The 25,839-nt window shown below is 43.6% G+C and overlaps 1 protein-coding gene across 4 annotated transcripts in view; it reads left to right on the forward strand.

The window, feature by feature from the left end:
* The first annotated feature begins 245 nt into the window (after positions 1–245).
* Positions 246–25,839, forward strand: part of LOC124040115 (protein shisa-6-like) — a 68,881-nt gene continuing 43,287 nt past the window's right edge. For all 4 annotated transcript variants that reach the window (XM_046356962.1, XM_046356964.1, XM_046356965.1 and 1 more), the window contains exons 1-4: positions 246–344; positions 830–1,752; positions 5,909–6,069; positions 11,173–11,274. In XM_046356962.1, coding sequence (XP_046212918.1) covers positions 1,220–1,752; positions 5,909–6,069; positions 11,173–11,274 — 796 coding nt within the window. In that variant the 5' untranslated portion in view covers positions 246–344; positions 830–1,219. The remainder of the gene's footprint in view (positions 345–829; positions 1,753–5,908; positions 6,070–11,172; positions 11,275–25,839) is intronic.

The raw sequence follows: 25,839 nt of genomic DNA on the forward strand, positions 1-25,839 counted from the left end.
TGACATCTAAATCAAAAAATTTATCCCGTGTTTCTGGCTATGTTGTGACTATGGTAGCTAGTCACAGTAATATTGCCGCTTATTTCTCGTTTTTCAAGCAAAGGTCTTTAGGGAGTATGAGAGCACAGATGGTTGCTTCGCATAGCTGAGTTCTGCTAGAAGCAAGCAGAACCTATGGATGTGGACGCCTTGAGAGGGAGACGAAGGATGGGAGGGAGGAGGAAAAAAGAGAGACGGGGAGGGAGGGGAGAAGTGGAAAGTGGTCTCTTGCTGAGCTCTGATATTCTATTCACTCTCTCCGCGCCAGACAGAGAGCAAGCAAGTCAACGGCAATCTTGATAGAGGTAGGTTTTATCACCAAAACTTTAACTTTGACCTATTGCTTGTGCCTTAGCTTCATATGCAGATATCTACATTACATTGCGTTGTGCTTTTTCCTGTAAGGTAAAATGAAATACCTTACTTTTAAGCAGTCTAATATATTGAAATAGTAAAATATCGCCAACGAATAGCCTGTGTAAAAACAAATATTTGGCTGCAATTAAAACAGTTTTGTACATATTGGTTCTACTCTGTTGTATGCATTTGGATATTTCCAGTTGCAACGTCTGCGCATTGAAAGGGATTTAAACAAGCACGTATTGACTGCATGCAGCCGATATGATAAACCCAGAATGTCAAATACTTCACGAAAGGTTGTGAAAAAAAAAACGTTTATCGGAATAAATGAGTGTTTTCCATCGCGTGGCTGAATAGTTGGTAGACTTAATGCGCCACCCTTGACGTGCGGATAATGGCTAATTAAGCGTTTTGCTTGTTTCCTCTACAGCGCAACTTTCACCACAGCAAGATGTGCGCACAAACCCTACTGTTTAAAGACAGCTCGACCTAAGGCGCGCCATAGAAATCAGGACATTGGACAGCGACACCCGGCCGATTTCAGAACCTCCAACCCGGCGGAAAGCACAGAGTCCCCGGTTCTCGACTGTCCTATCAGAGCGCAATGGGTTGCAGAAGCTCTGCTATTAATGATCAACTTAACTCACTCTTCTACCCAGTATGGTAACAGTATCGATACTGAGGGGACCAACGCGAGTGGCGCATGCCAGGGTTGCGACAGCCTTGACAGACTAAGAGCCCTGTCACATTCACTATAAGTACCAAGTCAGAAAAGAACACAAGCGTCGCGTCAGAAGTGAATTGACAGGTTAGACACACCATGGGGATACGGCACCTTTTGCTGCTCCTCATATACCTGGATCCCCTGAGCGTTTTCTGCGCCGCCACGGGAGGCAAGAAAGTGAAGACGGAGACCAAGAGGACTCCCAAGGCAAAAGAAGCCAACATCACGGCGGCGGTCCCCACCGCTGCGCCGCAGAAGAACACGACCAAGGACTACGATATGTGCACGGGTTACTACGACGTGAGCGGACAATTTGACAGAGAGTTTGCGTGTAACAACACGGTTCACCGCTACTGCTGCGGGTCCTGCTTCCTGCGGTTCTGCTGCCAGGAAAAAGAAAAACGAGTGGATCAGTCAAGTTGTAAAAACTACAACACGCCGGACTGGGTGAAAACGCCCCCCCCGTCGCCAGCCTCGACGGGACAGCCTTTTGACCCGAGCATGGACCAGACGAACACTGCGGTGTACATCACCTGTGGGATCATAGCATTTATTTTAGTGGTGGGAGTTTCGGCTAAAGTTGCCTACGACAAAGCCACAGAGCCTCCTCAGGAAATGAATATCCATAGGTAAGTCAGAATGACTGAATTAATGAACGCCTGCTTGGGTGCAAAGCCCGCTCGTATGTGTGCCGCAACATGATCTGGTCTATAATGTCTTGAGACAAAAATGTCAATGTCGTTAAACATATTATTCTGTAATGAAATCATGTTCGCATGCAGTTTCAAATATATTATGGATTATCAATCTGTCAATTGAAATCTTCAGTTTTCCGTATAACATGTCCGAGCTAATATGGGGCGTATCCACAACCCCCAGTTGTCTAAGCCAGTACACCAAGAGATCTAACCCTTGAACTAAGAACACTAGCCGCATCTGGAACAGTTGTACAGTAGACTGACTATTTTACTCCATGGCAATTAAGGGTCAGAGGTCATAGTTCAGCCTACTGTGAGGTGTCACGTGTCAGTTGTTATATCTGACATGAATGGGTCCCATTCTATGTGTATGAATTGTGGCTGTTCTAATACTTTTCAAACGTTAACTTTAGATGTGATTTAGATGTGCTTAAGATTAGATTTGTGCCCAATAGAAATGAATGGTAAATCATGTATTGTGTCATTTTGGAGTCACGTTTATTGTAAATAAGAATATAATATGTTTCTAAACACTTCTACATTCATGTGGATGCTACTATGATAACGGATAATACTTAATTACCATTCCTTTATAATAATTGCCATTCATTTCTATTGGGCACTAAAGAATTTGAAACACATTTTGTAGAGTCACAAGCTTGATGTAGTCATTGCATACTAGGAATATGGGACCAAATACTACATTTTGGACTACTTTCTTTATTTTGACCCATACCTTTTTAAGAAAAAACAAATCTGTTTCTCTGGGGGATTGTATTAGTATAAAATATTAAAATATCCCAATTCTTTTGAGCACACAATATAGCTCAGTATTTGAATATTTGTTTTAAACAGTCATTGCTCATGTTTGTAGAGTCAATAGAGTCAATCATTTCAGACCCCACTATATATGGCTCTGGTTCTGCTTGCTCCATATGTGGCACCCCTAAACATTCTATAAAGAACTCCTTTGTAGGGTTCTTTGATCCGATCCCCAGCCAAGGGAAACACTGCAAACCTACGGACGCTGTAAACAGTGAGCTTTGTCACTCAGCCAATAAGCATTCAACCAATCCATAATTGAACAGCAAATTATTTGCGATTGTTGCAAAAGTTGCTTAAATTACCAAAATAAAACACACATTGCATACACTGTTAACCTTCTGGATACAAAAATCTGCTATGTGATATTGGCACAATGTGGTTGAAAGTTATCTATTTATATATTGATACTTCATTATATGTAGCTTTTTTTTAAAAACCCAATAGGGGTACTTTTCTATTGGAGTTTGGACGTTAGGGGTGGATTTGGTAAGATGAAAAAAAGAGTAGCTCTATCTATAATAATAATAATAATAATACACAAGATGTGTTTTTAATTCATGTCAATTTACCAACATTTCTGAAAATGGATATATTGCATTTTGGAATTAAACTCTTTTATATGAAAAAATATTGGACTTTTAACCAGGTAGAGAGAGATATGTCCTGCCAATACAGTCTGACACTGCTTATAAAAATCACCCTATCACCCACTCATAGTTCAAATGGTGCATATTTTTTTTCCAAAATTATATTCGATTGGATTATACAGAATTGAGGTTAAATGCCAGAATGCCATTAATACAGTAGTGTACACATGAAAGCCACATTTTTTAAAATTTTAATTTTACCTTTATTTTACTAGGCAAGTCAGTTAAAGAAAAAAACCTTATTTTCAATGACAGCCTTGGAACAGTTGGTTAACTGCCTGTTCAGGGGCAGAACAACAGATTTGTACCTTGTCAGCTCAGGATTTGAACTTGCAACCTTTCGGTTACTAGTCCAGCACTCTAACCACTAGGCTACCCTTCATGGTATCCAATTGTTTTAGTAGATACATTTATTTTGCAGAGGTGTTCAAAGCGAAACATCTAAATGATTTGGATAGGCAGACTTGTTGGCTGATCCTACTGATCCTACTGATGCATTTTTGATGTCTCCTTTGAGCATGTTTCATTGCAGGTGTTGTGATGAATCTGGTTTCTGCATCATTTTTTTATATTTTTTTATATTTTTTATTTCACCTTCATCTAACCAGGTAGGCTAGTTGAGAACAAGTTCTCATTTGCAACTGCAACCTGGCCAAGATAAAGCATAGCAGTGTGAACAGACAACACAGAGTTACACATAGAGTAAACAATTAACAAGTCAATAACACAATAGGAAAAAAAGGGGAGTCTATGTACATTGTGTGCAAAAGGCATGAGGAGGTGGGCGAATAATTACAAACCCGATGTAATAATACGGAGAGCACTGATGATGCATCATCCCTTAAAATGGAAACGGATAAATCCAGACACACAGCAATGTCTATGCACATTTCCCTCGTAAAATGTCAAGGCTGGGCCTCCCGGGTGTCGCAGAGGTTAAGGGCGCTGTACTGCAGCGCAGGCTGTGCCACCAGAGACCCTGGGTTCACGCCAAGGCTCTGTCGCAACCGGCTGCGACCGGGAGGTCCGTGGGGCGACGCACACTTGGCCTAGCGTCGTCCGGGTTAGGGAGGGTTTGGCCGGTAGGGATATCCTTGTCTCATCGTGCACCAGCGACTCCTGTGGCGGTCCGGGCGCAGTGCACGCTAACCAAGGTTGCCAGGTGCATGGTGTTTCCTCCAACACATTGGTTTGGATGTGCGCTGTGTTAAGAAGCAGTGTGGCTTGTTTGGGTTGTGTATTGGAGGACGTGTGACTTTCAAACTTTGTCTTTCCTGAGCCCGTACGGGAGTTGTAGTGATGAGACAGGATAGTAAGCTACTAAAACAATTGGATACCATGAAATTGGGGAGAAAAAGGGGTAAAATTGAATTAATAAATAATGTCAAGGCCTTTGTCAAGTCAAACCAATTTGTTATCAGTTGACTGTTATCGACAATAGAATTTTAAATATAACTTCTATTCAAGCCCCCCCCCCCACTTCCATACCACCTATCATACCAACACTTTCTCGGTGGTAGTGGTGGTGTGTGGATTCATAGCCTGCAGTGGTGAACTGACATGGGTTAATCAGCATTATGTTGGATATTTCCACCAAGTAGCTGTTTGTAGTTATGTGTGTCTTCTCAGCTGTTTCCCGGCTCCCTTTGGGCTTTGCCACATTACAGTTACCACAGACGGGTGGACAACACATTTTGGAGAGAAGACATCGATGAGCGACCGCTGACAAACATTGTACTCTCCCTCAATGACGCATGGTCCTTTCATACATGCATGACTCAACCCAGGACTAAACTCGAGACAGTGAATAATGTATCACGTTAAGGTCAAAGTTATCATTATAATAGGCTCCCGAGTGGCGCAGCGGTCTGACGCACTGCATCTCAGTGCAAGAGGCGTCACTGCGGTCCCTGGTTTGAATCCAGGCTGCATCACATCCAGCTGTGATTGGGAGTCCCATAGGGCAGCACACAATCGGCCCTGGGTAGGCTGTCATTGTAACTAATCATTTTTTTCTTAACTGACTTGCCAAGTTAAGTAAAGGTTCAATTTAAAAATAATAATAATAATTGCTTAACACATCTGCACAACAGCACATCCAATGTTAAAGTACCTAACTGAAAAACACAGTTGTGAAATAACTAAAAAACAGGAACCATATTTATAGAGCAGCAAAGGTTATGCTGTAGAGATATTTGTCATGCACAAGGCTTGGAGCAACCGCATCAATGCATAAATCATTTGATTTCCTCCTCTTCCGAAGTGCTGCCAGAAAAACAATTGAATATTGTTGTTATTTTCTTTCATGATGCTGTTGAGTTTTTCTGTTCCCTCTCTTCCCTCTCCTCCTCGTCCCCGAGGGTAACATACCTCCATACGCACCTGGCGTCGGCCTGAAAAACACTACCGTTCAACCTAATTAGAACGGCTTCTCATAAACACAACTCTGTGTCTGTTTCTTCTGTTTTATGAAGGATTCTCTGTAACCTTCCAGTGCCAAGAACACTCACTCACCTTGAAGTTTAGTGTAGCTGCTTGGAGAAGTTAGCTAAATAGTAGTAACAGTAACAGTTGGTGCCCAAAATATTCAAAGTTCTCTCTCTGTGTGTCCCCAGGGCCCTTGCAGACATCCTGAGGCAGCAGGGGCCCATTCCCATATCTCAGTACGACTGTGAGAACTTTGCAGCGATGAACGGCTCTCCCAAAGACAACACTCCTCAACAAACCTCCTCCAAGAACCACTACACCCCTGTCCACCAGTCCAAGTCCAACCACGGTACGTTACCTTTATAGTTTGGTACATATATTAGACTGTTTTGGGTACATATCATCAAAGACAAAAATGGTGTAGTGGTATGAGAATACTGTGTAAAGTGTGTGAATGTGTTGGTGCATCATCATTATCCTTCATGACTTTGACCTGCTTAATCATCTGCATGAGACTGTTACTGAACTTATATGTGTCAGTGGACTCATTCTTTGTGTACGAGTGCACACATTGTGTGTCTACGGCATGCTGCGCTCCCTGTCAATGGTGTAATCTCCTGTGTTAACATCCCATAATCATCCGATTTGTGCAAGAGTGAGAACAAGAGGGAGAGAGAGAAAGAGAGGGAGAGAGACAGTAGAGAGGAAGAGAGGGATAGAGACAGTAGAGAGAGGAAGAGAGGGATAGAGACAGTAGAGGGAGAAAGGGAGGGATAGAGACAGTAGAGGGAGAAAGAGAGGGATAGAGACAGTAGACAGAGGAAGAGAGGGATAGAGACAGTAGAGGGAGAAAGAGAGGGATAGAGACAGTAGACAGAGGAAGAGAGGGATAGAGACAGTAGAGAGAGGAAGAAAGACAGACAGAGGCCCTGTTAGTGTAGATCATTTTTATTTATTTTTATTTCACCTTTATTTAACCAGGTAGGCAAGTTGAGAACAAGTTCTCATTTACAATTGCGACCTGGCAATCATTGTGGCTGGTGAGGGAACAGGGCCGGGCCGTCTGTGGCAGGGTGGAAATGGTGGACGCTGAGTGGTTCAGCGGGTGAGTCAGCCAAGGATGACACACTGAAACACAGACCGCAGCGAGACCATGACCGCGTCGGCACGCATGGGAATGGGATTCAACCACACAGCCGGGAAGTGGGAACAGAACAACGCTGACAGGGGGAGTACATCTCGGTTCTGGGATCTCTGAAGACATACAGTCCTGCAACCACAAACCTGTCTCATGTTTACTGTGAGTGTGAGGCAGGACTGAGTTGAGCGAGAGGGAGAGAAAGACTAAAAGAGAAAGGTGTTTGAGAGATACTCAGTAAGACAGAAAACGAGTGCAGAGAGGAAGAGACTGTGGCCGTATCCAGAAACCCATACTTCTGTACCTCAACACAACAAGAGAAAGGGAGGACGGACAGACAGACAGACAGACAGACAGACAGACAGACAGACAGACAGACAGACAGACAGACAGACAGACAGACAGACAGACAGACAGACAGACAGACAGACAGACAGACAGACAGACAGACAGACAGACAGACAGACAGACAGACAGACAGACAGACAGACAGACAGACAGACAGACAGACAGACAGACAGACAGAGAAAGACTTAAAAATCCACTCGTATGGACAAAAGACACGCAGAGACACACAGCAGGACAGACAAACAGATGTGCAGGCTAGACAAACAAGTGTGTCAGGTTTCGGACCAGCTCATTTAGGTTGCAGAGCATTGCGGGCCATGTCGTCCCCGGCCTGTCGACCCTGCCGGTCTGTCGACCCCAGTCTGCTCCCAGGCAGCGGCCCTGTCTGTCCCCCTGACTCACTGTATCAATCTGGTCCTAATGCCCACCGAGCCGTGCAAGGCACAGGGGGAAAGCACCCACCCAACTGGATGACCTTGTGGGAAGTCATACTCAGCGGAGGTCAAGCATCTCGCTCTCTCTGTGCCTTTCTGTCTGCCTGTCGGGTTGTGTCTCTGTCTGCCTGCCTTCCTGCACACAATCGTTGTTAGTGTTAGCAAGTGAACATAGCTCATCATGTAGGCTAGCTTATCCCATCCCAGCCCAGCTCGCCCTACACTGTGGACCAGGAAGTCCTGTGGTCTTGGACATGAAAGGCAGTGACAGGCCGAAGAGATGACATGGGTAATGTGTGGGTATAAATTGGGAGTTGCCATTCTAACAGGATCAGGATCGGTTGTACAGCAGCACAGGGAGAGAGAGAGATAGAAACCACTCACTCGCAGTGAAATTGCATATTCATGTGTGGCAAAATGCGACTCCAGTATAATACCGTGCTGTTGTGCTCCTGACTAGAGGATTTCTTTCTATGAGAGATGTCCCCGCTAAGGATGACACAGTTAGATAGACAGAACATGGAGAATGGAAAGAAAGAAAGAAACCGAATGAAAGAAAGACACAAATAAATGAATAAATTAAAGAAACCCCTTCCAAGACAAGCCCCTCAGGTCTCTTAAATCAGAATGTCCCAGAGTCCTCGGTAACCAGGTATAGCTAAAGCCTAAGGTCTGGAGAAGCCTAAGAGGACCCTCTCCAACTGAGCCAAGAGATGAAATGACATCCCCCTCTGATCCTAAAATGGAATGCCGTGGTTTTCCACATCACAACAAGAAAACCCACTTTGCCAAAAAAAACAACAGATGATTTTCTTAGCATAGCTTTAGATCCATTCCAAAAAATGCAGGCCGGTTATGTCACAGGTATCCTTGGTAAATTGCTAGAAAACCTGTCCCGCCGTCCGGGCATTTTAAAAACAGATCCCGGAGCAAACTGTGCAGACAGCAGAATAGGACACCATGCTATTTATATTGTCATCCACTCTGCTTGAGTTGTAAGCTTGGAAACCTGTTTTTAGGTCTGAGAGTTAACATCACACACCCTGCAGCCACAACAAGGAAAAGTCCTTGACAGTTGTTCAGTTTAGAGGCTTGAGTGGATTTGACGTTAAACGTACTTCTGGGTTTGAAGTAAAGAAACGAAGCGAGAGAAAATGAATGAATAATTATTTTTGGACCCATATAGCTCTCACGGGGAAAAACATTTACATTACACTGCAAACACACATTTTGTTACTGTATGTTGGTTGTTGCTATAAAAAAAAGGTGAATTAAGTCCATAATGAATAGAGGAAGTTATGTTTATTGTAGTGTGCAGAACATCTGTTTATACTCCAGGATCCATATCCTTAACGTCCTATTTGTGACTCAACAACAACCACAGTTTCTCTGACAGTCAAAGTCCAACGATGACTCTGATGCACAAACAGCTAATGGTGACTATATACAAATGACAACCATTTCATCTTCTCGCTTTTTACGTAACCTTGTTTTGATATGACTTTTGGACATTTCCCACAGCCCTTTTGTGCTGTGTGTGTGTGTGTGTGTGTGTGTGTGTGTGTGTGTGTGTGTGTGTGTGTGTGTGTGTGTGTGTGTGTGTGTGTGTGTGTGTGTGTGTGTGTGTGTGTGTGTGTGTGTGTGTGTGTGTGTGTGTGTGTGTGTGTGTGTGTGTGTGTGTGTGTGTGTGTGTGTGCACGTTTGTGTGTATGTGTATGTGTGTGTGTATTTGGGTATTTGTGAGACTGTGTGTGTATTTCTGCACGAGTATGGGTGTTAGTCTCACTCTCTGCATATGTGTGTGTTTGTGTGTGTCTATTGCCTCGGAGAGATTGGCAGCACAGCATGCATGATTTTTGCCTGGATTACTAAACTATGATTTCATTAGTTTAATTAAGATATAGTTCGCCGATTGGCACTTTTCATAATCAGTTCCAGTCTGCACTTTTTTTTCTCTCGACATTTTCTGTTTTTCTAATCTTCCAACAATTAATCCCAGAACTGCACGGCTATTACATCTCCTCACTGACCTCCCTCCCGCTCTCCCTCCCTGTGGGCTTGGTAATCAAGGGTCCTTCTGTAGCTCAGTTGGTAGAGCATGGCGCTTGTAACGCCAGGGTAGTGGGTTCGATCCCCGGGACCACCCATACGTAGAATGTATGCACACATGACTGTAAGTCGCTTTGGATAAAAGCGTCTGCTAAATGGCATATATTATATTATTATCATCTCCTCCGTTTAAAGAGGGGTATTTCTATGCTGACTGTGTCAACATGGTTTGTATAAACCACCTCCTGTGTGCACCTGTGTTGTGTGTCAGAGCTTGCATCTGCTCATGTGTGCGTGTGGTCGTGTGTGTATGTGAGAGGTATGTGGGTGTCGAGGCAGGTGCGAGGGTGTAATTCCTTTTATGAAGACCTTTAAGTGTAGCATCGTACAGTTACTTCTTGTTAATTAGAAGCAACAATTCTGACATGAAGAATAAGTATTGCACAGTACAGAATTGGTAGATTGGTTGTTACAAAGGCTGAGCGCTTACCGTGCATGGGAGGTTGAGAGAGAGAGAGAGAGAAGTACATACAGTACACGATACAGATGACGTGCATGCCACCATGTCCCCTACACAGTAGATAGGGAACTGACAACGCTGTAAAACCACTACACCATGTCAATTACCCCCGCCTGTCTCACTGTGGTAAAGCTTAATCGCCCTTGGAGTTGAATAACCTTGCCAGTCTCTCCGAGCTTCACAACACCACATCTCTCCCTCTCATTCCATAATGAAATTATCTGATTATTAACATTCTTTTGCTATATAGAGCCGGGAACTCGAGAAGGTACAAAAAAAGTTATCACGTGTCGAAGGTACCTCTCTATCTCCTACATCTGTCACATGCATACGTGCATAGGTGCATAGGTACTCATTGGAGGTGAAAGTCACGTATCCTTTTATCAAGGACAATCCGTTTGTAATGCATAGCCTTTTCCGTGGCGGTGCTTCACGCTATCTCACCTTAATACGTTGGGAAAAGAATCAGGAGAAGGGGATTGGGATTGGCTTTGAACAGGTCATTTGGATTCACAGGTTGTCATCTAGGGTCAGAAACATGGCCCAACCATGATAAAGGTTAGACAGGAAGGATTGGGTATGATGTTGTGTGTGTGTGTGTACGTGTACGTGTGTGTGAGACTGCTCACAACACAATTACAATGGTAATAGAATGGGAGGATAATACAGTACAGTAAGCCTAAGACATCTGCAGCTATGGCAACCTCTGGTAAGTGAAGCATGATTGGGTTCAGAGTTGTCTTTCCTATGGATTTTTATTAGTTTTCTTCCATTTTCTAGTTTAAAGAGAGAATGATCAAGGGGTTCTGATAGCAACAGTGATAATCAAAGTAATGGGAAGTGTCTGCTGTTCTTCGGTGAACATAAAGAGAAACTTTACAAGTAAGCAGTCTTTGGCAGACTCCTCCTTGATGTGCCTATAGATTTACACCAGGTTTCTGACTCTGTGATTGGCTCTTGCAGGTTTCCAATACGGGAAGGAGAGCATCCGCAGCAGTGGGGGTCACGACCTTCATACTTTCATCTCTTCCGGGTTCGTCACGTTGGGTCGCGGCCAGCCCAAAGGTACAGTACAACACTTTCTATATCAACACTTTCTATATCTATATAACCCTTATCGATCCAACTCTATCTAACCTCTGACCCTTATATAGCGTATCCATATACCTCTATCCAACCCCTTATCCACCAATCACCATCCCTCCATACACTGACCAGACTCCTTCTGCTGAGTCAACAATGATACATACATCTCCTCTGCTTTCCTCTCTCATTCCCTCTTAACCTCTTTCTCCGTGTGGCCCATATCTGCCCTGCCTAGTACTACATGCTGTGTACTAATGGCATTGAAAGTATGCAACATTTTTACAATTTCACATGCTATAAAAGCTTTCTATTTTCGCGTACCCAAAATGCTTACGGTTTAGAACGCAGGTACGGCCACTCTCTCCTCTCTCTCACACACACACACGCACGCGCACGCACGCACACATGTACTCACGCGCACACACGCGCACACACACACAGTAACACAAGCATTTTGCTGCACTCGCTATAACATCCGCTAAACTGTGTACGTGACCAATAAACGCTGATTTGATTTTGATTTGACTCTCTTTCTCTCTCTCTTCACCCCGGACAGTTTCCCTCTCTAACCCAAAAGGCCTTGCGTTCTATTGGAACTACCCAGCCTCCCCCATACTGCGCACACTGTACCTCTGCCAAGTTATATACATTATTATCGGTGTACATCTTTGTTTGGTGTCAAGAAAATTGGGGTAAAGGAAATAGAAAATGCACAGAAAAACAGCGATTTTGCCGTCTACCTGGCTTAGAGCGTGGGGTGGAAATCATGACCCAGCCATCTACATACACCCACGGAGGACACACACACACACACACACCTCCTCAAGATGGATGTCATTAGCTAGGCCCTGTGTTTCCCTGTGGGTTAAATACTGATTAGTATGCATCACTGTAGACTGTCCTGTTGTGATTCATTCTCCTCCATTTACCTTCCATTTAACACACACTAGGGATATGTCACTTCTAGAAGTTGCAATGTGTGTGTGTGTGTGTGTGTGAGAGAGAGTGGGTATATGCGCGCGGCTGAGTGTTTAGTTTAGTTTAGTTGATTATTAGCTACTGCACATGCAGCAGCTACTCTTCCTGGGGTCCACATATAAAACATTAATAGGCAACAACAACATCAGATATGACATTAAATAAAATACAAAAATAGAAAATAAGAGTTGTGTATATATATATATATATATATATATATATTATGTGTGTGTCCATCTCCTCCCACTCTTTTGTCTTGCTAAATGTATACTGTAGCTGATACACACATATTTCTATATACAGTGCCTTCGGAATGGATTCAGACCCCTTGACTTTTTCCACATTTTGTTTAGTTACAGCCTTATTCGAAAATTTATTTTAAAAATTTAAAAAAGCTCAGCAATCTACACACAATACCCCATATTGATAAAGTGAAAACAAGATGTAAGACATTTTTGCAAAACCCCCCCAAAAAACAGAAATAACTTATTTACATAATTATTCAGAATTGTCTGTAGAGCTCCGAGACAGGATTGTGTCGAGGCACAGATCTGTGGAAGTGTACCAAAAACTGTCTGCAGCATTGAAGGTCCCCAAGAACACAGTGTCCTCATTAATACTTAAATGGAAGAAGTTTGGAAGCACGGTCAAACTGAGCAATCGGGGGAGAAGGGCCATAGTCAGGGAGGTGACCAAGAACCCGGTGGTCACTCTGACAGAGCTCCAGAGTTCCTCTGTGGAGATGGGAGAACCTTCCAGAAGGACAACTATCTCTGCAACACTCCACCAATCAGGCCTTTATGGTAGAGTGGCCAGACGGAAGCCACTCCTCAGTAAAAGACACATGACAGCTAGCTTGGAGTTTGCCAAAAGCCACATAAAGAATCTCAGATCATGAGTAACAAGATTCTGTGGTCTGATGAAACCAAGATCAAACTCTTTGTCCTGAATGCCAAGCGTCACGTCTGGAGGAAACCTGGCAACAACCCTATGGTGAAGCATGGTGGTGGCAGCATCAAGATGTGGGGAATTTGTTTAGCGGCAGGGACCAGGAGACCAGTCAGGATCGAGGCAAAGATGAAAGGAGCAAAGTACAGAGAGATCCTTGATGAAAACCTGCTCCAGAGCGTTCAGGACCTCCTGGAGCCCAACCAGAGCTCAAACTTGAACCCGATCGAACATCTCTGGAGAGTCCTGAAAATAGCTGGGCAGCAACTTTCCCCATCCAATCTGACAGAGCTTGAGATGAGTTGATGCTGTAATTGCTGCCAAAGGTGCTTCAACAAGGTACTGAGTAAAGGATCTGAATACTTATGTAAATGATTTCTAACAAACCATCTCTCTCTCTCTCTATATATATATATATATATATATATATATATATATATATATATATATATATATATATATATATATATTTCCAATATAATGGAATATCAAATTTACGTACAGACCAGTCAAAAGTTCAGACACACCTCGTCTCTCTAACCCAAAAGGCCATGCATTCTATTGGAACTACCCAGCCTCACCCATACTGCGCACACTGTCCCTCTGCCATGGTTCTAAATGAAACAAAAGTCTTTCACAAGACACCGCCACTGGCCATAATGACACAACATATTACATCAACTGGAATGACACTGGAACTCACGGTGGCACAAAAGAAATACAAAAATATTCAAATGAGCCTCTGCCACCTACATTTTAGTCATCACTAATCACTATCACTAACTTTTTCTGAACTGCAAAAAACCATTGAAGGCCTCAAAATCATTACGGTTCCACTTAGAACCATTACCCTTCCCAAAGAACCCTTGAGGAACCCTCTTTTCTCAGTTTGTTCATATACTTTGCATCTGTTATATTAGAAGCTTTTACTGCATGAAGTCAGCCAACAGCCAACCGCCACGTCTTCTTCCGTCGTCATGATTTCTGGTCCCCTTTGGACGGTAGCAGTACAGTAGAAGAGTGGATGGGAAAAGCTATATAAATTATTGTACATTAGGAGATGTATATCATCTGTTTCCACAGAGTCAATACTTCTTGAATCCATGTTCATCACATCCGATGAGGAACATGTAATTGCGGCTCTGCAGATTTACACAGGACACATTTGTCCCTGGGTTTGGCTGACATCTGGTCTGTTGCCTGCCCATAAACCCTGTACTCTGTGGGGCTGAAGGGAGGGTTGGAGCTGGACCAGAACTGCATTGGGTGATACTCCAATAAATCAACATCTCTCGTCCTCACGAGGAATGGAGAGAGGGATTCAAATGTATTTTTCAACCTATCCTGTTCCATCTGTGAATATTCTCTGCTTTGCCTCTGTTGTTTTAATGAGAGAATGATGATTTGTTGTTTACATAAAATTTGCAGTTTCTGTGTCTTTGCTCCTTTTTTGTGTCTCAGTGTGTTATGGTCCCCGGGGGTCGGACTATATACAATCTCTCTCTCTCTCTCTCTCTCTCTCTCTCTCACTCTCTCTCTCTCTCCTCTCTCTCTCTCTCTCTCTCTCTCTCTCTCTCTCTCTCTCTCTCTCTCTCTCTCTCTCTCTCTCTCTCTCTCTCTCTCTCTCTCTCTCTCTCTCTCTCTCTCTCTCTCTCTCTCTCCCTCTCTCTCTCTCTCTCTCTCTCTCTCTCTCTCTCTCTCTCTCTCTCTCTCTCTCTCTCTCTCTCTCTCTCTCTCTCTCTCTCTCTCTCTCCCTCTCTCTCTCTCTCTCTCTCTCTCTCTCTCTCTCTCTCTCTCTCTCTCTCTCTCTCTCTCTCTCTCTCTCTCTCTCTCTCTCTCTCTCTCTCTCTCTCTCTCTCTCTCTCTCTCTCTCTCTCTCTCTCTCTCTCTCTCTCTCTCTCTCTCTCTCTCTCTCTCTCTCTCTCTCTCTCTCTCTCTCTCTCTCTCTCTCTCTCTCTCTCTCTCTCTCTCTCTCTCTCTCTCTCTCTCTCTCTCTCTCTCTCTCTCTCTCTCTCTCTCTCTCTCTCTCTCTCTCTCTCTCTCTCTCTCTCTCTCTCTCTCTCTCTCTCTCTCTCTCTCTCTCTCTCTCTCTCTCTCTCTCTCTCTCTCTCTCTCTCTCTCTCTCTCTCTCTCTCTCTCTCTCTCTCTCTCTCTCTCTCTCTCTCTCTCTCTCTCTCTCTCTCTCTCTCTCTCTCTCTCTCTCTCTCTCTCTCTCTCTCTCTCTCTCTCTCTCTCTCTCTCTCTCTCTCTCTCTCTCTCTCTCTCTCTCTCTCTCTCTCTCTCTCTCTCTCTCTCTCTCTCTCTCTCTCTCTCTCTCTCTCTCTCTCTCTCTCTCTCTCTCTCTCTCTCTCTCTCTCTCTCTCTCTCTCTCTCTCTCTCTCTCTCTCTCTCTCTCTCTCTCTCTCTCTCTCTCTCTCTCTCTCTCTCTCTCTCTCTCTCTCTCTCTCTCTCTCTCTCTCTCTCTCTCTCTCTCTCTCTCTCTCTCTCTCTCTCTCTCTCTCTCTCTCTCTCTCTCGAAACATGAGTAATGTGAATCGCTGCTACATTATATATCTGGTATTCTTTTTTTGTTTTTATATTCTCTCTACCAACATCACAGATGATGCTTCCTCTGCTTCCATCCTTAGCTGTATATTTGTGAGGCATCATGGGGCATGGTTTAGCAAAAGCCAGAGTTTTGTAACAATGGGTAGTCATTGTTACAAAATTTCCAGATTGGAATCTTAGCACTTAGAATATAACAGATCTCCTGGGCTAGCTTGCGAAAAATATACACAAGCAAACTAGGTCTTGTTACAGCTACAGTAGTTCTATGGTGTAGTTGTATTTCTGTCTCAGTTTAGCTCTCTTTTTGTCATGCAGTCCCTCTCCTCCTGTCTGTCATTTTCTCTCGCTCCCCCCCTCTCTCTCTCTCTCTCAGAGAGAGAGGCCCTGACCTCTCAGTTGATTTCTTCTCGTTGTGGGTAACAGCTTTGGACCAAAATCGGAGGAAAAAGGTTATTTTTGAGTCCTGATTTAGTTTTCAGGGCTGATGTTGAATAAGCAGGCGTCTGTTCAGCTAGTTAATTACAGCGTGTGTGTTGTGTGTTTAGTCGTTAATTACGGGCAGTTTGTGGGTTTGTGTGTTGTTGTTTCCCTGGGGACTATATAGCAGAGGTCAAAGGGGCTGGAAGCTTCACATCTGTCTGTTAGGGTTTACCACAACACTGGGTCCACCTCAAAGGAGTTCAAGCATAGCCTTTACCCAGAGCACAAAGACTAAATTATATATAGGCTAACTCTGTCTTATTCTTGTACAAAGTGTGTGTGTGTGTGTGTGTGTGTGTGTGTGTGTGTGTGTGTGTGTGTGTGTGTGTGTGTGTGTGTGTGTGTGTGTGTGTGTGTGTGTGTGTGTGTGTGTGTGTGTGTGTGTGTGTGTGTGTGTGTGTGTGTGTGTGTGTGTGTGTGTGGACCCACTCATTTCTATTTCATGGGTCCACCGAGTCACTCAATAGCAACAACATTCACACACATACTAATGGATTGGATTTACATACTTAGCCGCTATACCAATCTTTAATTTACTCCTGTAGAACACCAAGTCACACCCATTCACATCCAGTCAGTATTTAACCTTCAAGGACCTTGTCCAACCTGCAGTGTCCCTGGCAACCTGCCAGCCGGTCGACAGATATTTATGTTGGTGCCCATCCATTTTTATGCCTTGCGTTGCGTGACACCTTAAAAGCCTTCCACTTCCTGTATCTGTGTGAGGAGGACAGGACAGGACAGGTGTATTCGGAGGGGTGAGTAGCCATCTGTTCAGTAGTCAGTGTTATCTGTGCTGGCTCTGAATCCTACTGGGCTTCTCTCTCTCTCTCTATCTGGACTTTATCGTTCTGAGAGACAGACACTCCTGTCTCCTCTGCCATCTGTCTGGACAACCAAGATGCCTCTTTCAATTCCTTTGCTCTTGTTGTTTTGTCCTAGACTGTCTCCGAAAGGGCACCTTATTCCCTGTATAGTCAGTTTTTTTGATCAAATAGAATTGTAAAAGTCTGTTTGTGTTCTGTGAATGGTAACGGTGACATTAAGCCATGCTATGGCAGTAGATATTTTCTGTTGATGTAGCTACTATGATATGCAATACATCAAAGTAGGTATCCATCAAAAATTCAGTTTGCCACTGATCTTCAGTCTCCATCTTTAGTGGTCCTGTGTAACTCAGTCGGTAGAGCACGGCGCTTGCAGCTCCACAGTTGTGGGTTGGATTCCCACGGGATCAGTATAACAAAAAAACGGATGAAAACGTACGCTGACACTCTGGATGAGAGCGCCTTCTAAATGGCATATGTGTAAACGCTGTAGTTCGAATGTAGTTTTTTTTGGAACATATCTCCAGAAACCGGAGCATATCAGAGCTGCTCTTGTCTTTCTGCTCCCTACAGTTTCAGGTTTCCGTTTCACGTGCACAAGTACAGTGAAAGTCCTTTCTTGCAAACTCAATACCCAACAATGCAATCATTTAAAAAAAATGTATTACTAGAAAAACATGAGAAACAAGAATAAGAAGAATTAATAATATAAATAAGTAAGTAAGCACACTATACTATATATACTATACTATACTATACTATACTATACTATACTATACTATACTATACTATACTATACTATACTATATAAATATTTAAAAATCAGATCCAATACCATATTTACATGTACAGGGATACTGGAGAGATGGAGGTAGATATCTATAGGGCAAGAGGATGTAAGATAAACAGAGTAGCAGCAGCTTGCATGTGAGTGGTTGTGCGGGTGTGTAGAGTCAGTATAAATGTATGTGCATATCATGTGTGAGTGAGCAAATGACGGAGTGACTGTTTGTGTGTGTGTGTTGGAGTGACAGCGTGTGTGAGTGTGTAGGGCCCAGTGAGTGTGTAGGGCCCAGTGAGTGTGTAGGGCCCAGTGTGTGTGGATAGGGAATCCTGCAAATACTGACATAAACGGTCAGTAAAGATACAAGGAAAACTTGTTCCATTGTAGCTATTTTGTTACCTATTTATCGTATTGCTTGGGGATAGAAGCTGTTCAAGAGCCTGTTGGTGACGTCATACACTTACAAGCCTCCCATAAAAAATAAAAAATAAACTGTATTCTGTGATCTAAAGTAGAAAATAATACAAGGCCTGTCACAACTACTGTATTTATTGACTAGCCTGTTTCTTATTCAGCTAGTGTCCCAAAAGAGAAGTCCGTACAGTACACCCCTGTCACATTATACCAGTCTTTGAGATGTGTCACACATATTTAGCCAAGCTAGGAAGCCCATAGAGAATACTACAGCTCAGCACTCTGTATAGCCGGATTGAAAATTCCTGTCACTTATGAGGAGATACTATAATTCCACCTTGATTGATTATGTTCCGCTACAGCCCAGAGAGCAGATAGATTGACAGCCAGCTATGCATGCAAATTCCAGAAAGCATTCCAATTCAACTTAGAGGCTTTGATTGGTTGAAGACAGTCATTTTAATTTCCCGCATCCGTATGTCAGTCAGTGGGGATGATTCGACATTCAGCCACGGCCGGAACAGTCCTGAATAGAAGTAATTGCTTTAGACAAAGACGAAATCCCAAATCTTTTATTTCTATCCTCATTACCTCACCAAGCCCCGAGTTAATTCCAGTTGGTGATGACCTTAAATGTGTTTTCATGGCATTGGAGGATTGTTTTTGTAAATATGATGTGATAATATGATAATGATTGATATAATGATATCAATCAGTATAGTAGCAGACGGTTTTAAATGATATTGTTGTGTTTACTGTTCATTCTCAGCACATATGATCGACAACGTATGTGTGTACATTTCCTATACTCCTTTTACCCAGACTAGCTATGGAGTTTCGAATATCATGAGTTACAACAGAGAAATTGTTTAAAAGGTGGGAAAATACCTTTTCAGAGCGATCAGAGGGGGTAGAGGTGGGAGTGAGAGGTTTACTGCCAAAGGACATTTTCTACTTTCATGTAGTTGTGTTGTCATACTGACAGATGTTTTCTTCTAAATAGCTCTTACTTTTTATTCTGAGAATTATGATGAGTCCCTCACTGCCAAAAACTCCCACTGCTGTTAAAACACTCATCTCCAAGATGCAGATGAATCAGACTTGGAATGAATCAAATTTGATAGAACAACAACATACTGTACCATCAGACCGCATGATAAAAAAATTGGGGCTGCGTGACGCCTGACCAAAACATCCTCCCCCAAGAATCTTAGAAGCTTCGTTAGCGTCGTCACGGAGACAAAGACATTAACAACAAACAGGAAGAGCCTCCTACGATGTCAACACACACACACAACAAACCACACAGATCCTATCTTTCTTTATTCATTTCTATGACACACAAGCGTCAACCCAATCAGTCACCTTCCGCCTCCTCCTCTGCCTCAATACATAGTATAGAGCCTCCAATGATGCTAATAAAGGACATAATCTGTTTGTGCATGTGACCTGTTTGTGTTAGCCCACTGAGCTGAGACATATAGCTCTGGCAGCTATAACACAAGCTTAAAAGTGGAGCTGACAGCCTTTTAGCAACATGAAATCTGACTCAAATCTGTTCATATACACCCCCAGGGAAGAATTACACATTTGTTTTATATTTTCTTACAAGCGAGCACTTAGATATGGTCATTTTCATAAATTATTAGAATGTTTGGGAATGACGTATAGTTAGGCATTTGTGAAAATTCCTCAGCAATGTAGAGTGGGAAAGCGGCCGTGCGTTTGGGCAATTAATGTACGTTGCGGTACATAAAACCTAATACGCAGACCGGTGCGCCACAGCCAATCAGAAGTACAGTAGGCCTTTATGCGAATATGCCATTTGCCACACTGGCCTGCCATCATTCACTTTGAACTGGACTGTGTTTATAGTTAGTAGCAACAGTGGGACTTTAGATCATTAGAACACATTTGCCAAAAGCCACAAAATACACCGGAATGGATTTTTGCATTTGGGAACTTTACAGTCCTATTGATCAAACAACCGTGAAAAGGTATTCTCTCTCTCCCTCAGTTATGCACATCAACAACAACAAGATCAACAACTAAAGCTCGCCAGAGAGAGAGATGAGCTAAACTCTAACGAGGGATAAACCCTCTCAAACTAGTTCAGCTAGTTGGCTGTCAAAATTGCACTGATAAATGATGGGGAATAGTAGCCTGCTGCTGTATCTTGCCTGCCAATGCATGCTTGTCCCAACCCACGTTTTGACAACTGAATGGGAACTTGCCTGCTCGCCGATTTGATAACTGCCAAGTACATCTGATTAACAACTAGCTAAGGGTGCGTTTATACATTGCCTCCAGTGTCAGAGTGTGCTCATTTGTAAATTCAGAGCTTTTCGCTCTCTGAGCGTACACTGCCCGATTGACACTGGATGCACTGGCTAAGGACAAGGGTTGATCAGAGCATTCCTCACAACGGTAGTCAAGTACACAAGCTAACTTGCTAATGTTGGCTAGCTTGCTAGCTAGCTTTTTATTTATTTATTTATTTTTTTATTCCACCTTTATTTAACCAGGTAGGCTAGTTGAGAACAAGTTCTCATTTGCAACTGCGACCTGGCCAAGATAAAGCATAGCAGTGTGAGCAGACAACACAGAGTTACACATGGAGTAAAAAATTAACAAGTCAATAACACAATAGGAAGAGAAAAAGTGGAGTCTATATACATTGTGTGCAAAAGGCATGAGGTAGGCGAATAATTACAATTTTGCAGATTAACACTGGAGTGATAAATGATCAGATGGTCATGTACAGGTAGAGATATTGGTGTGCAAAAGAGCAGAAAAGTAAATAAATAAAAACAGTATGGGGATGAGGTAGGTAAAAATGGGTGGGCTATTTGCCGATAGACTATGTACAGCTGCAGCGATCGGTTAGCTGCTCAGATAGCAGATGTTTGAAGTTGGTGAGGGAGATAAGTCTCCAACTTCAGCGATTTTTGCAATTCGTTCCAGTCACAGGCAGCAGAGAACTGGAACGAAAGGTGGCCAAATGAGGTGTTGGCTTTAGGGATGATCAGTGAGATACACCTGCTGGAGCGCGTGCTACGGATGGGTGTTGCCATCGTGACCAGTGAACTGAGATAAGGCGGAGCTTTACCTAGCATGGACTTGTAGATGACCTGGAGCCAGTGGGTCTGGTGATGAATATGTAGCGAGGGCCAGCCGACTAGAGTGTACAAGTTGCAGTGGTGGGTGGTATAAGGTGCTTTAGTGACAAAACAGATGGCACAGTGATAAACTGCATCCAGTTTGCTGAGTAGAGTGTTGGAAGCAATTTTGTAGATGACATCGCCGAAGTCAAGGATCGGTAGGATAGTCAGTTTTACTAGGGTAAGTTTGGCGGCGTGAGTGAAGGAGGCTTTGTTAAGGAATAGAAATCCGACTCTTGATTTGATTTTCGATTGGAGATGTTTGATATGAGTCTGGAAGGAGAGTTTACAGTCTAGCCAGACACCTAGGTACTTATAGGTGTCCACATATTCAAGGTTGGAACCATCCAGGGTGGTGATGCGGGTGCAGGCAGCGAACGGTTGAAAAGCATGCATTTGGTTTTACTAGCGTTTAAGAGCAGTTGGAGGCCACGGAAGGAGTGTTGTATGGCATTGAAGCTCGTTTGGAGGTTAGATAGCACAGTGTCCAAGGACGGGCCGGAAGTATATAGAATGGTGTCGTCTGCGTAGAGGTGGATCAGGGAATCGCCCGCAGAAAGAGCAACATCATTGATATATACAGAAAAAAGAGTCGGCCCGAGGATTGAACCCTGTGGCACCCCCATAGAGACTTCCAGAGGACCGGACATCATGCCCTCCGATTTGACACACTGAACTCTGTCTGCAAAGTAATTGGTGAACCAGGCAAGAAAGTCATCTGAAAAACCGAGGCTACTGAGTCTGCCGATAAGAATATGGTGATTGACCGAGTCAAAAGCCTTGGCAAGGTCGATGAAGACGGCTGCACAGTACTGTCTTTTATCGATGGCGGTTATGATATCGTTTAGTACCTTGAGCGTGGCTGAGGTGCACCCGTGACCGGCTCGGAAACCAGATTGCACAGCGGAGAAGGTATGGTGGGATTCGAGATGGTCAGTGACCTGTTTGTTGACTTGGCTTTCGAAGACCTTAGATAGGCAGGGCAGGATGGATATAGGTCTGTAACAGTTTGGGTCCAGGGTGTCTCCCCCTTTGAAGCTACTTCCAGACACAAATGAGAGAACAAGTAAGCATACTATATGCTCACTCTGACCATTTTACTCGCACCTAACAGAGCTGGTTAGGCTGTTTCCATGTTATCTAGAGCGTTCGTAGCTTGCTGTTGCGCTCTTTTGCATACGTTTAGCTACTGACACCGGTCATATTCAGCGCGTGTTGCCCTTTCTTAAATTCATCAGTTATTCTGTGCTTTGAAATTGGAGTAGATAGCCAGAGTGAATTCATACACGCAAGCAATATGCTAACTGGATAACAGTCGTTTAAGTTAGCTAGCAAAGTGATTCATATTTATTGCTAGCTAACCAAATGACACCTGCATCTAGCTGTAGCCCCTGAAAAAACAATATGAGGGGAAAAAGTTGGTCACTCACTCTCCTCCAATGACATGAAATCCTCCCAGCAGGTAGCTAGCTAATGTGAGAGCTCCGTGTTTTTAGCTTGCTAAATTAAGAGCTACATAAATAGATGGTCTGATTGTATTGCTAGTTTGATTGTATTGACATTCCCAGCCTTAGTTACGTTCACCCGTTTTTGGCCACAGTGCATCCGAATGGGTGGAGACAGCAAACAATGGCCAGCTGTGATTTATAACCTGATAGCAATATTTTTGGGACTACCAAGACATATTGGTGAATTATATTGAACTGCATCCATATATTCTGCCAACAATGTCTTACTGTATGTCATAGAATTGTCAAATGGAACCTATTTTTAAAACCTCTAGCATAAACTGGCATTTGGATCATTTTAACTGATATTCTGATTTTCTGTTTGTTTCATATCTGCAAAGTAGTCAAAACACTGTCAGTTCCACTTTAAGATCTCGGGAAAGGTGACTCATTACACAAGCACTACTACCTGAAACAGGCATTTGATTGAAAGCTGGCTCATCTGTGAACCCCCCTCACACATTAGAGGTCAGGTGCTGGGTGGTGGTGTCACTGACCTGCCAGATGAGTGCTGTGCAGAATATCCAATGAGTGGCCTGCTAATATGGTCCTTCAGAGAGTGATGGGGCCAGAGCATTCATTAGCAGCTAGGACTTAATGAGGGCAAGATTCCTCTCACACAATTGCAGAGAGGAGAATGTTAGACATCTCCATTTTTGTTGCTCTCAGGTGGTGCATTCTCTGCTGAATATGGAGCGGAGGAGATATGGTGTTGGAATTTAGGGAAAAACGTGTGATGGTGAGAAATGGGGAATGTTAATTGTAGAGCTGCAGACTAACTGGTACCTGTGTTTGAGCGGGCGTGTTATTTTTTTATTTATGTCAGGGTTTATTTCAGAGCTTTTATCACCCACTCCAGGTCAGGAGAGGAGAGATATTCTCAGAGAGCGAAAGCTCTTCAGGGATGGAGAGGAGATTAGAGGAGAGGAGATTAGAGGAGAGGAGAAGGGAGAGGGAGTTCTGAGAGAACTTCGCCAGGGAGTTCTGAGAGAGAGGGAGAGAGAGAGTCAGACAGACAGAGAGAAAAAAATTGAGAGCAGGAGGAAAGGATCGAGAGGAAAAAAAAGAGAGGACAGGAAGGAAGGAAGGGAAGAGAGGACAATGAGGAGGCTGTGATGTTTGCTCGGTTAAGGAGGCTACCACTCTCTAATGTGCAACATCAATCAGGATGCTCTCTTCTCATCTCTTCTTCTCTCTGCCGCGCTGCGTGGCAACTTTTATTGCTGCTCATTAAAGTAAGTGCAGATATTTTATGCATCGATTGAAATGAGAGGAGTTTTTCATGCTAATTTCCCTCCTTTAGATTTGTTATTCAACTTCTTTGAGCAAAATGCACAGGAGAAGAAGCAATACACAGCTGATCTATGTTGTTTTCAGTGCTGAAATAGTGCTGCTGACACTATTTAGCAGCCTCTGGAATTTAGCTTATCCACTTATGTTGGAAATAGAACACAATCTAATACTGAAGCATCCTCCTATAGTTATGTGACAAGCCTTACCATAAGAGACTGTTAGCAGAATTAAGGATTGGCATGGTGTAACTCATCTCTCTCATCAATGTTTTCTGAATATAATATCTCTCTCTCTCTCTCTCTCTCTCTCTCTCTCTCTCTCTCTCTCTCTCTCTCTCTCTCTCTCTCTCTCTCTCTCTCTCTCTCTCTCTCTCTCTCTCTCTCTCTCTCTCTCTCTCTCTCTCTCTCTCTCTCTCTCTCTCTCTCTCTCTCTCTCTCTCTCTCTCTCTCATTATTCATATTTAGTCTCATCCTTTTGATAGAGACTGCCAGTTTCTGGAAATAGTGCCAGGCTCTGCCTTCCTCTCCCTCTATCCCCCAGGGGAGAGAAGCCCCGATCTTGTCTCACTGCTGCAACTCCCCAACGGGCTCAGGGGGTAAAGGTTGAGTCACGTGTCCTCCGAAACATAACCTGCTAAGCCGCGCTTCTTAACACCCACCTGCCCACAGAGGAAATACTGTTCACCTGACAACCAAGGTCAGCCTGCAGGCGTCCAGCCCTCCACAAGGAGTCGCTAGAGCGAGATGAGCCAAATAAAGCCCCCCCCATCCAAACCCTCCCCTATCCCAGACAACGCTGGGCCAATTGTGTGCCGCCTTATGGGACTCCTGATCACGGGCGATTGTGTAGCAGCCCGGGATCAAACCCGGGTCTGTAGTGACACCTCTAGCACTGCAATGCAGTGCCTTAGACCCTTGCGCTCCTCGGGAGGCCTTGATGGGGACATTTCAAGACACATGTTCATGGCTCCTCTTGACCTCCTCTTGACCTGATAAGCTTTCTCCAAATGCCACAACCCGTCTGTGAAATAAAAATAATGATCCCGGAATAGGCCTCTTCTAGCTTACTGAGCTCTTCTAGCTTACTGAGCTCTTCTAGCTTACTGAGAGCTAGCTCCCATGTGAATGCATTAGAACAGAGGTGTCAAACATACGGATTGGGTCCAATATTCTTTTCTTAAACACCAGGGGCTCAGAGCACGAGTGGAGGGAGTAGAATACCATGTTTAGTCTTAATTTATTTTTTTTATGACGGAACGTGAGCAGCGAACAGTCTTTCTCACTAGAGTCGTTTGGTGATCTGACAACTTGGAATCCCCAGCAAAAAGGACAACGTCTCCTCTTTGAGCCAGTCTGAGATTTTTTCCTCCCACATCCACACCACCAACCCCGTTTTAGGTGGAAAATGTAGCCTATCATTATTCCCCATTTGCTGCCCTATATACAGTACCGGTCAAATGTTTGGCCACACCTACTCAGTCAGGGGGTTTTCTTTATATTTAGCTGGTTGAAGATGGTTGAGAGAATGCCAAGAGTGTGCAAAGCTGTCATCGTCGATTTGAAAAATCTTAAATATAAAATACATTTGGATTTGTTTAACACCTT

Source organism: Oncorhynchus gorbuscha, linkage group LG07, assembly GCF_021184085.1.
Source record: "Oncorhynchus gorbuscha isolate QuinsamMale2020 ecotype Even-year linkage group LG07, OgorEven_v1.0, whole genome shotgun sequence".
Lineage (NCBI taxonomy): Eukaryota > Metazoa > Chordata > Actinopteri > Salmoniformes > Salmonidae > Oncorhynchus > Oncorhynchus gorbuscha.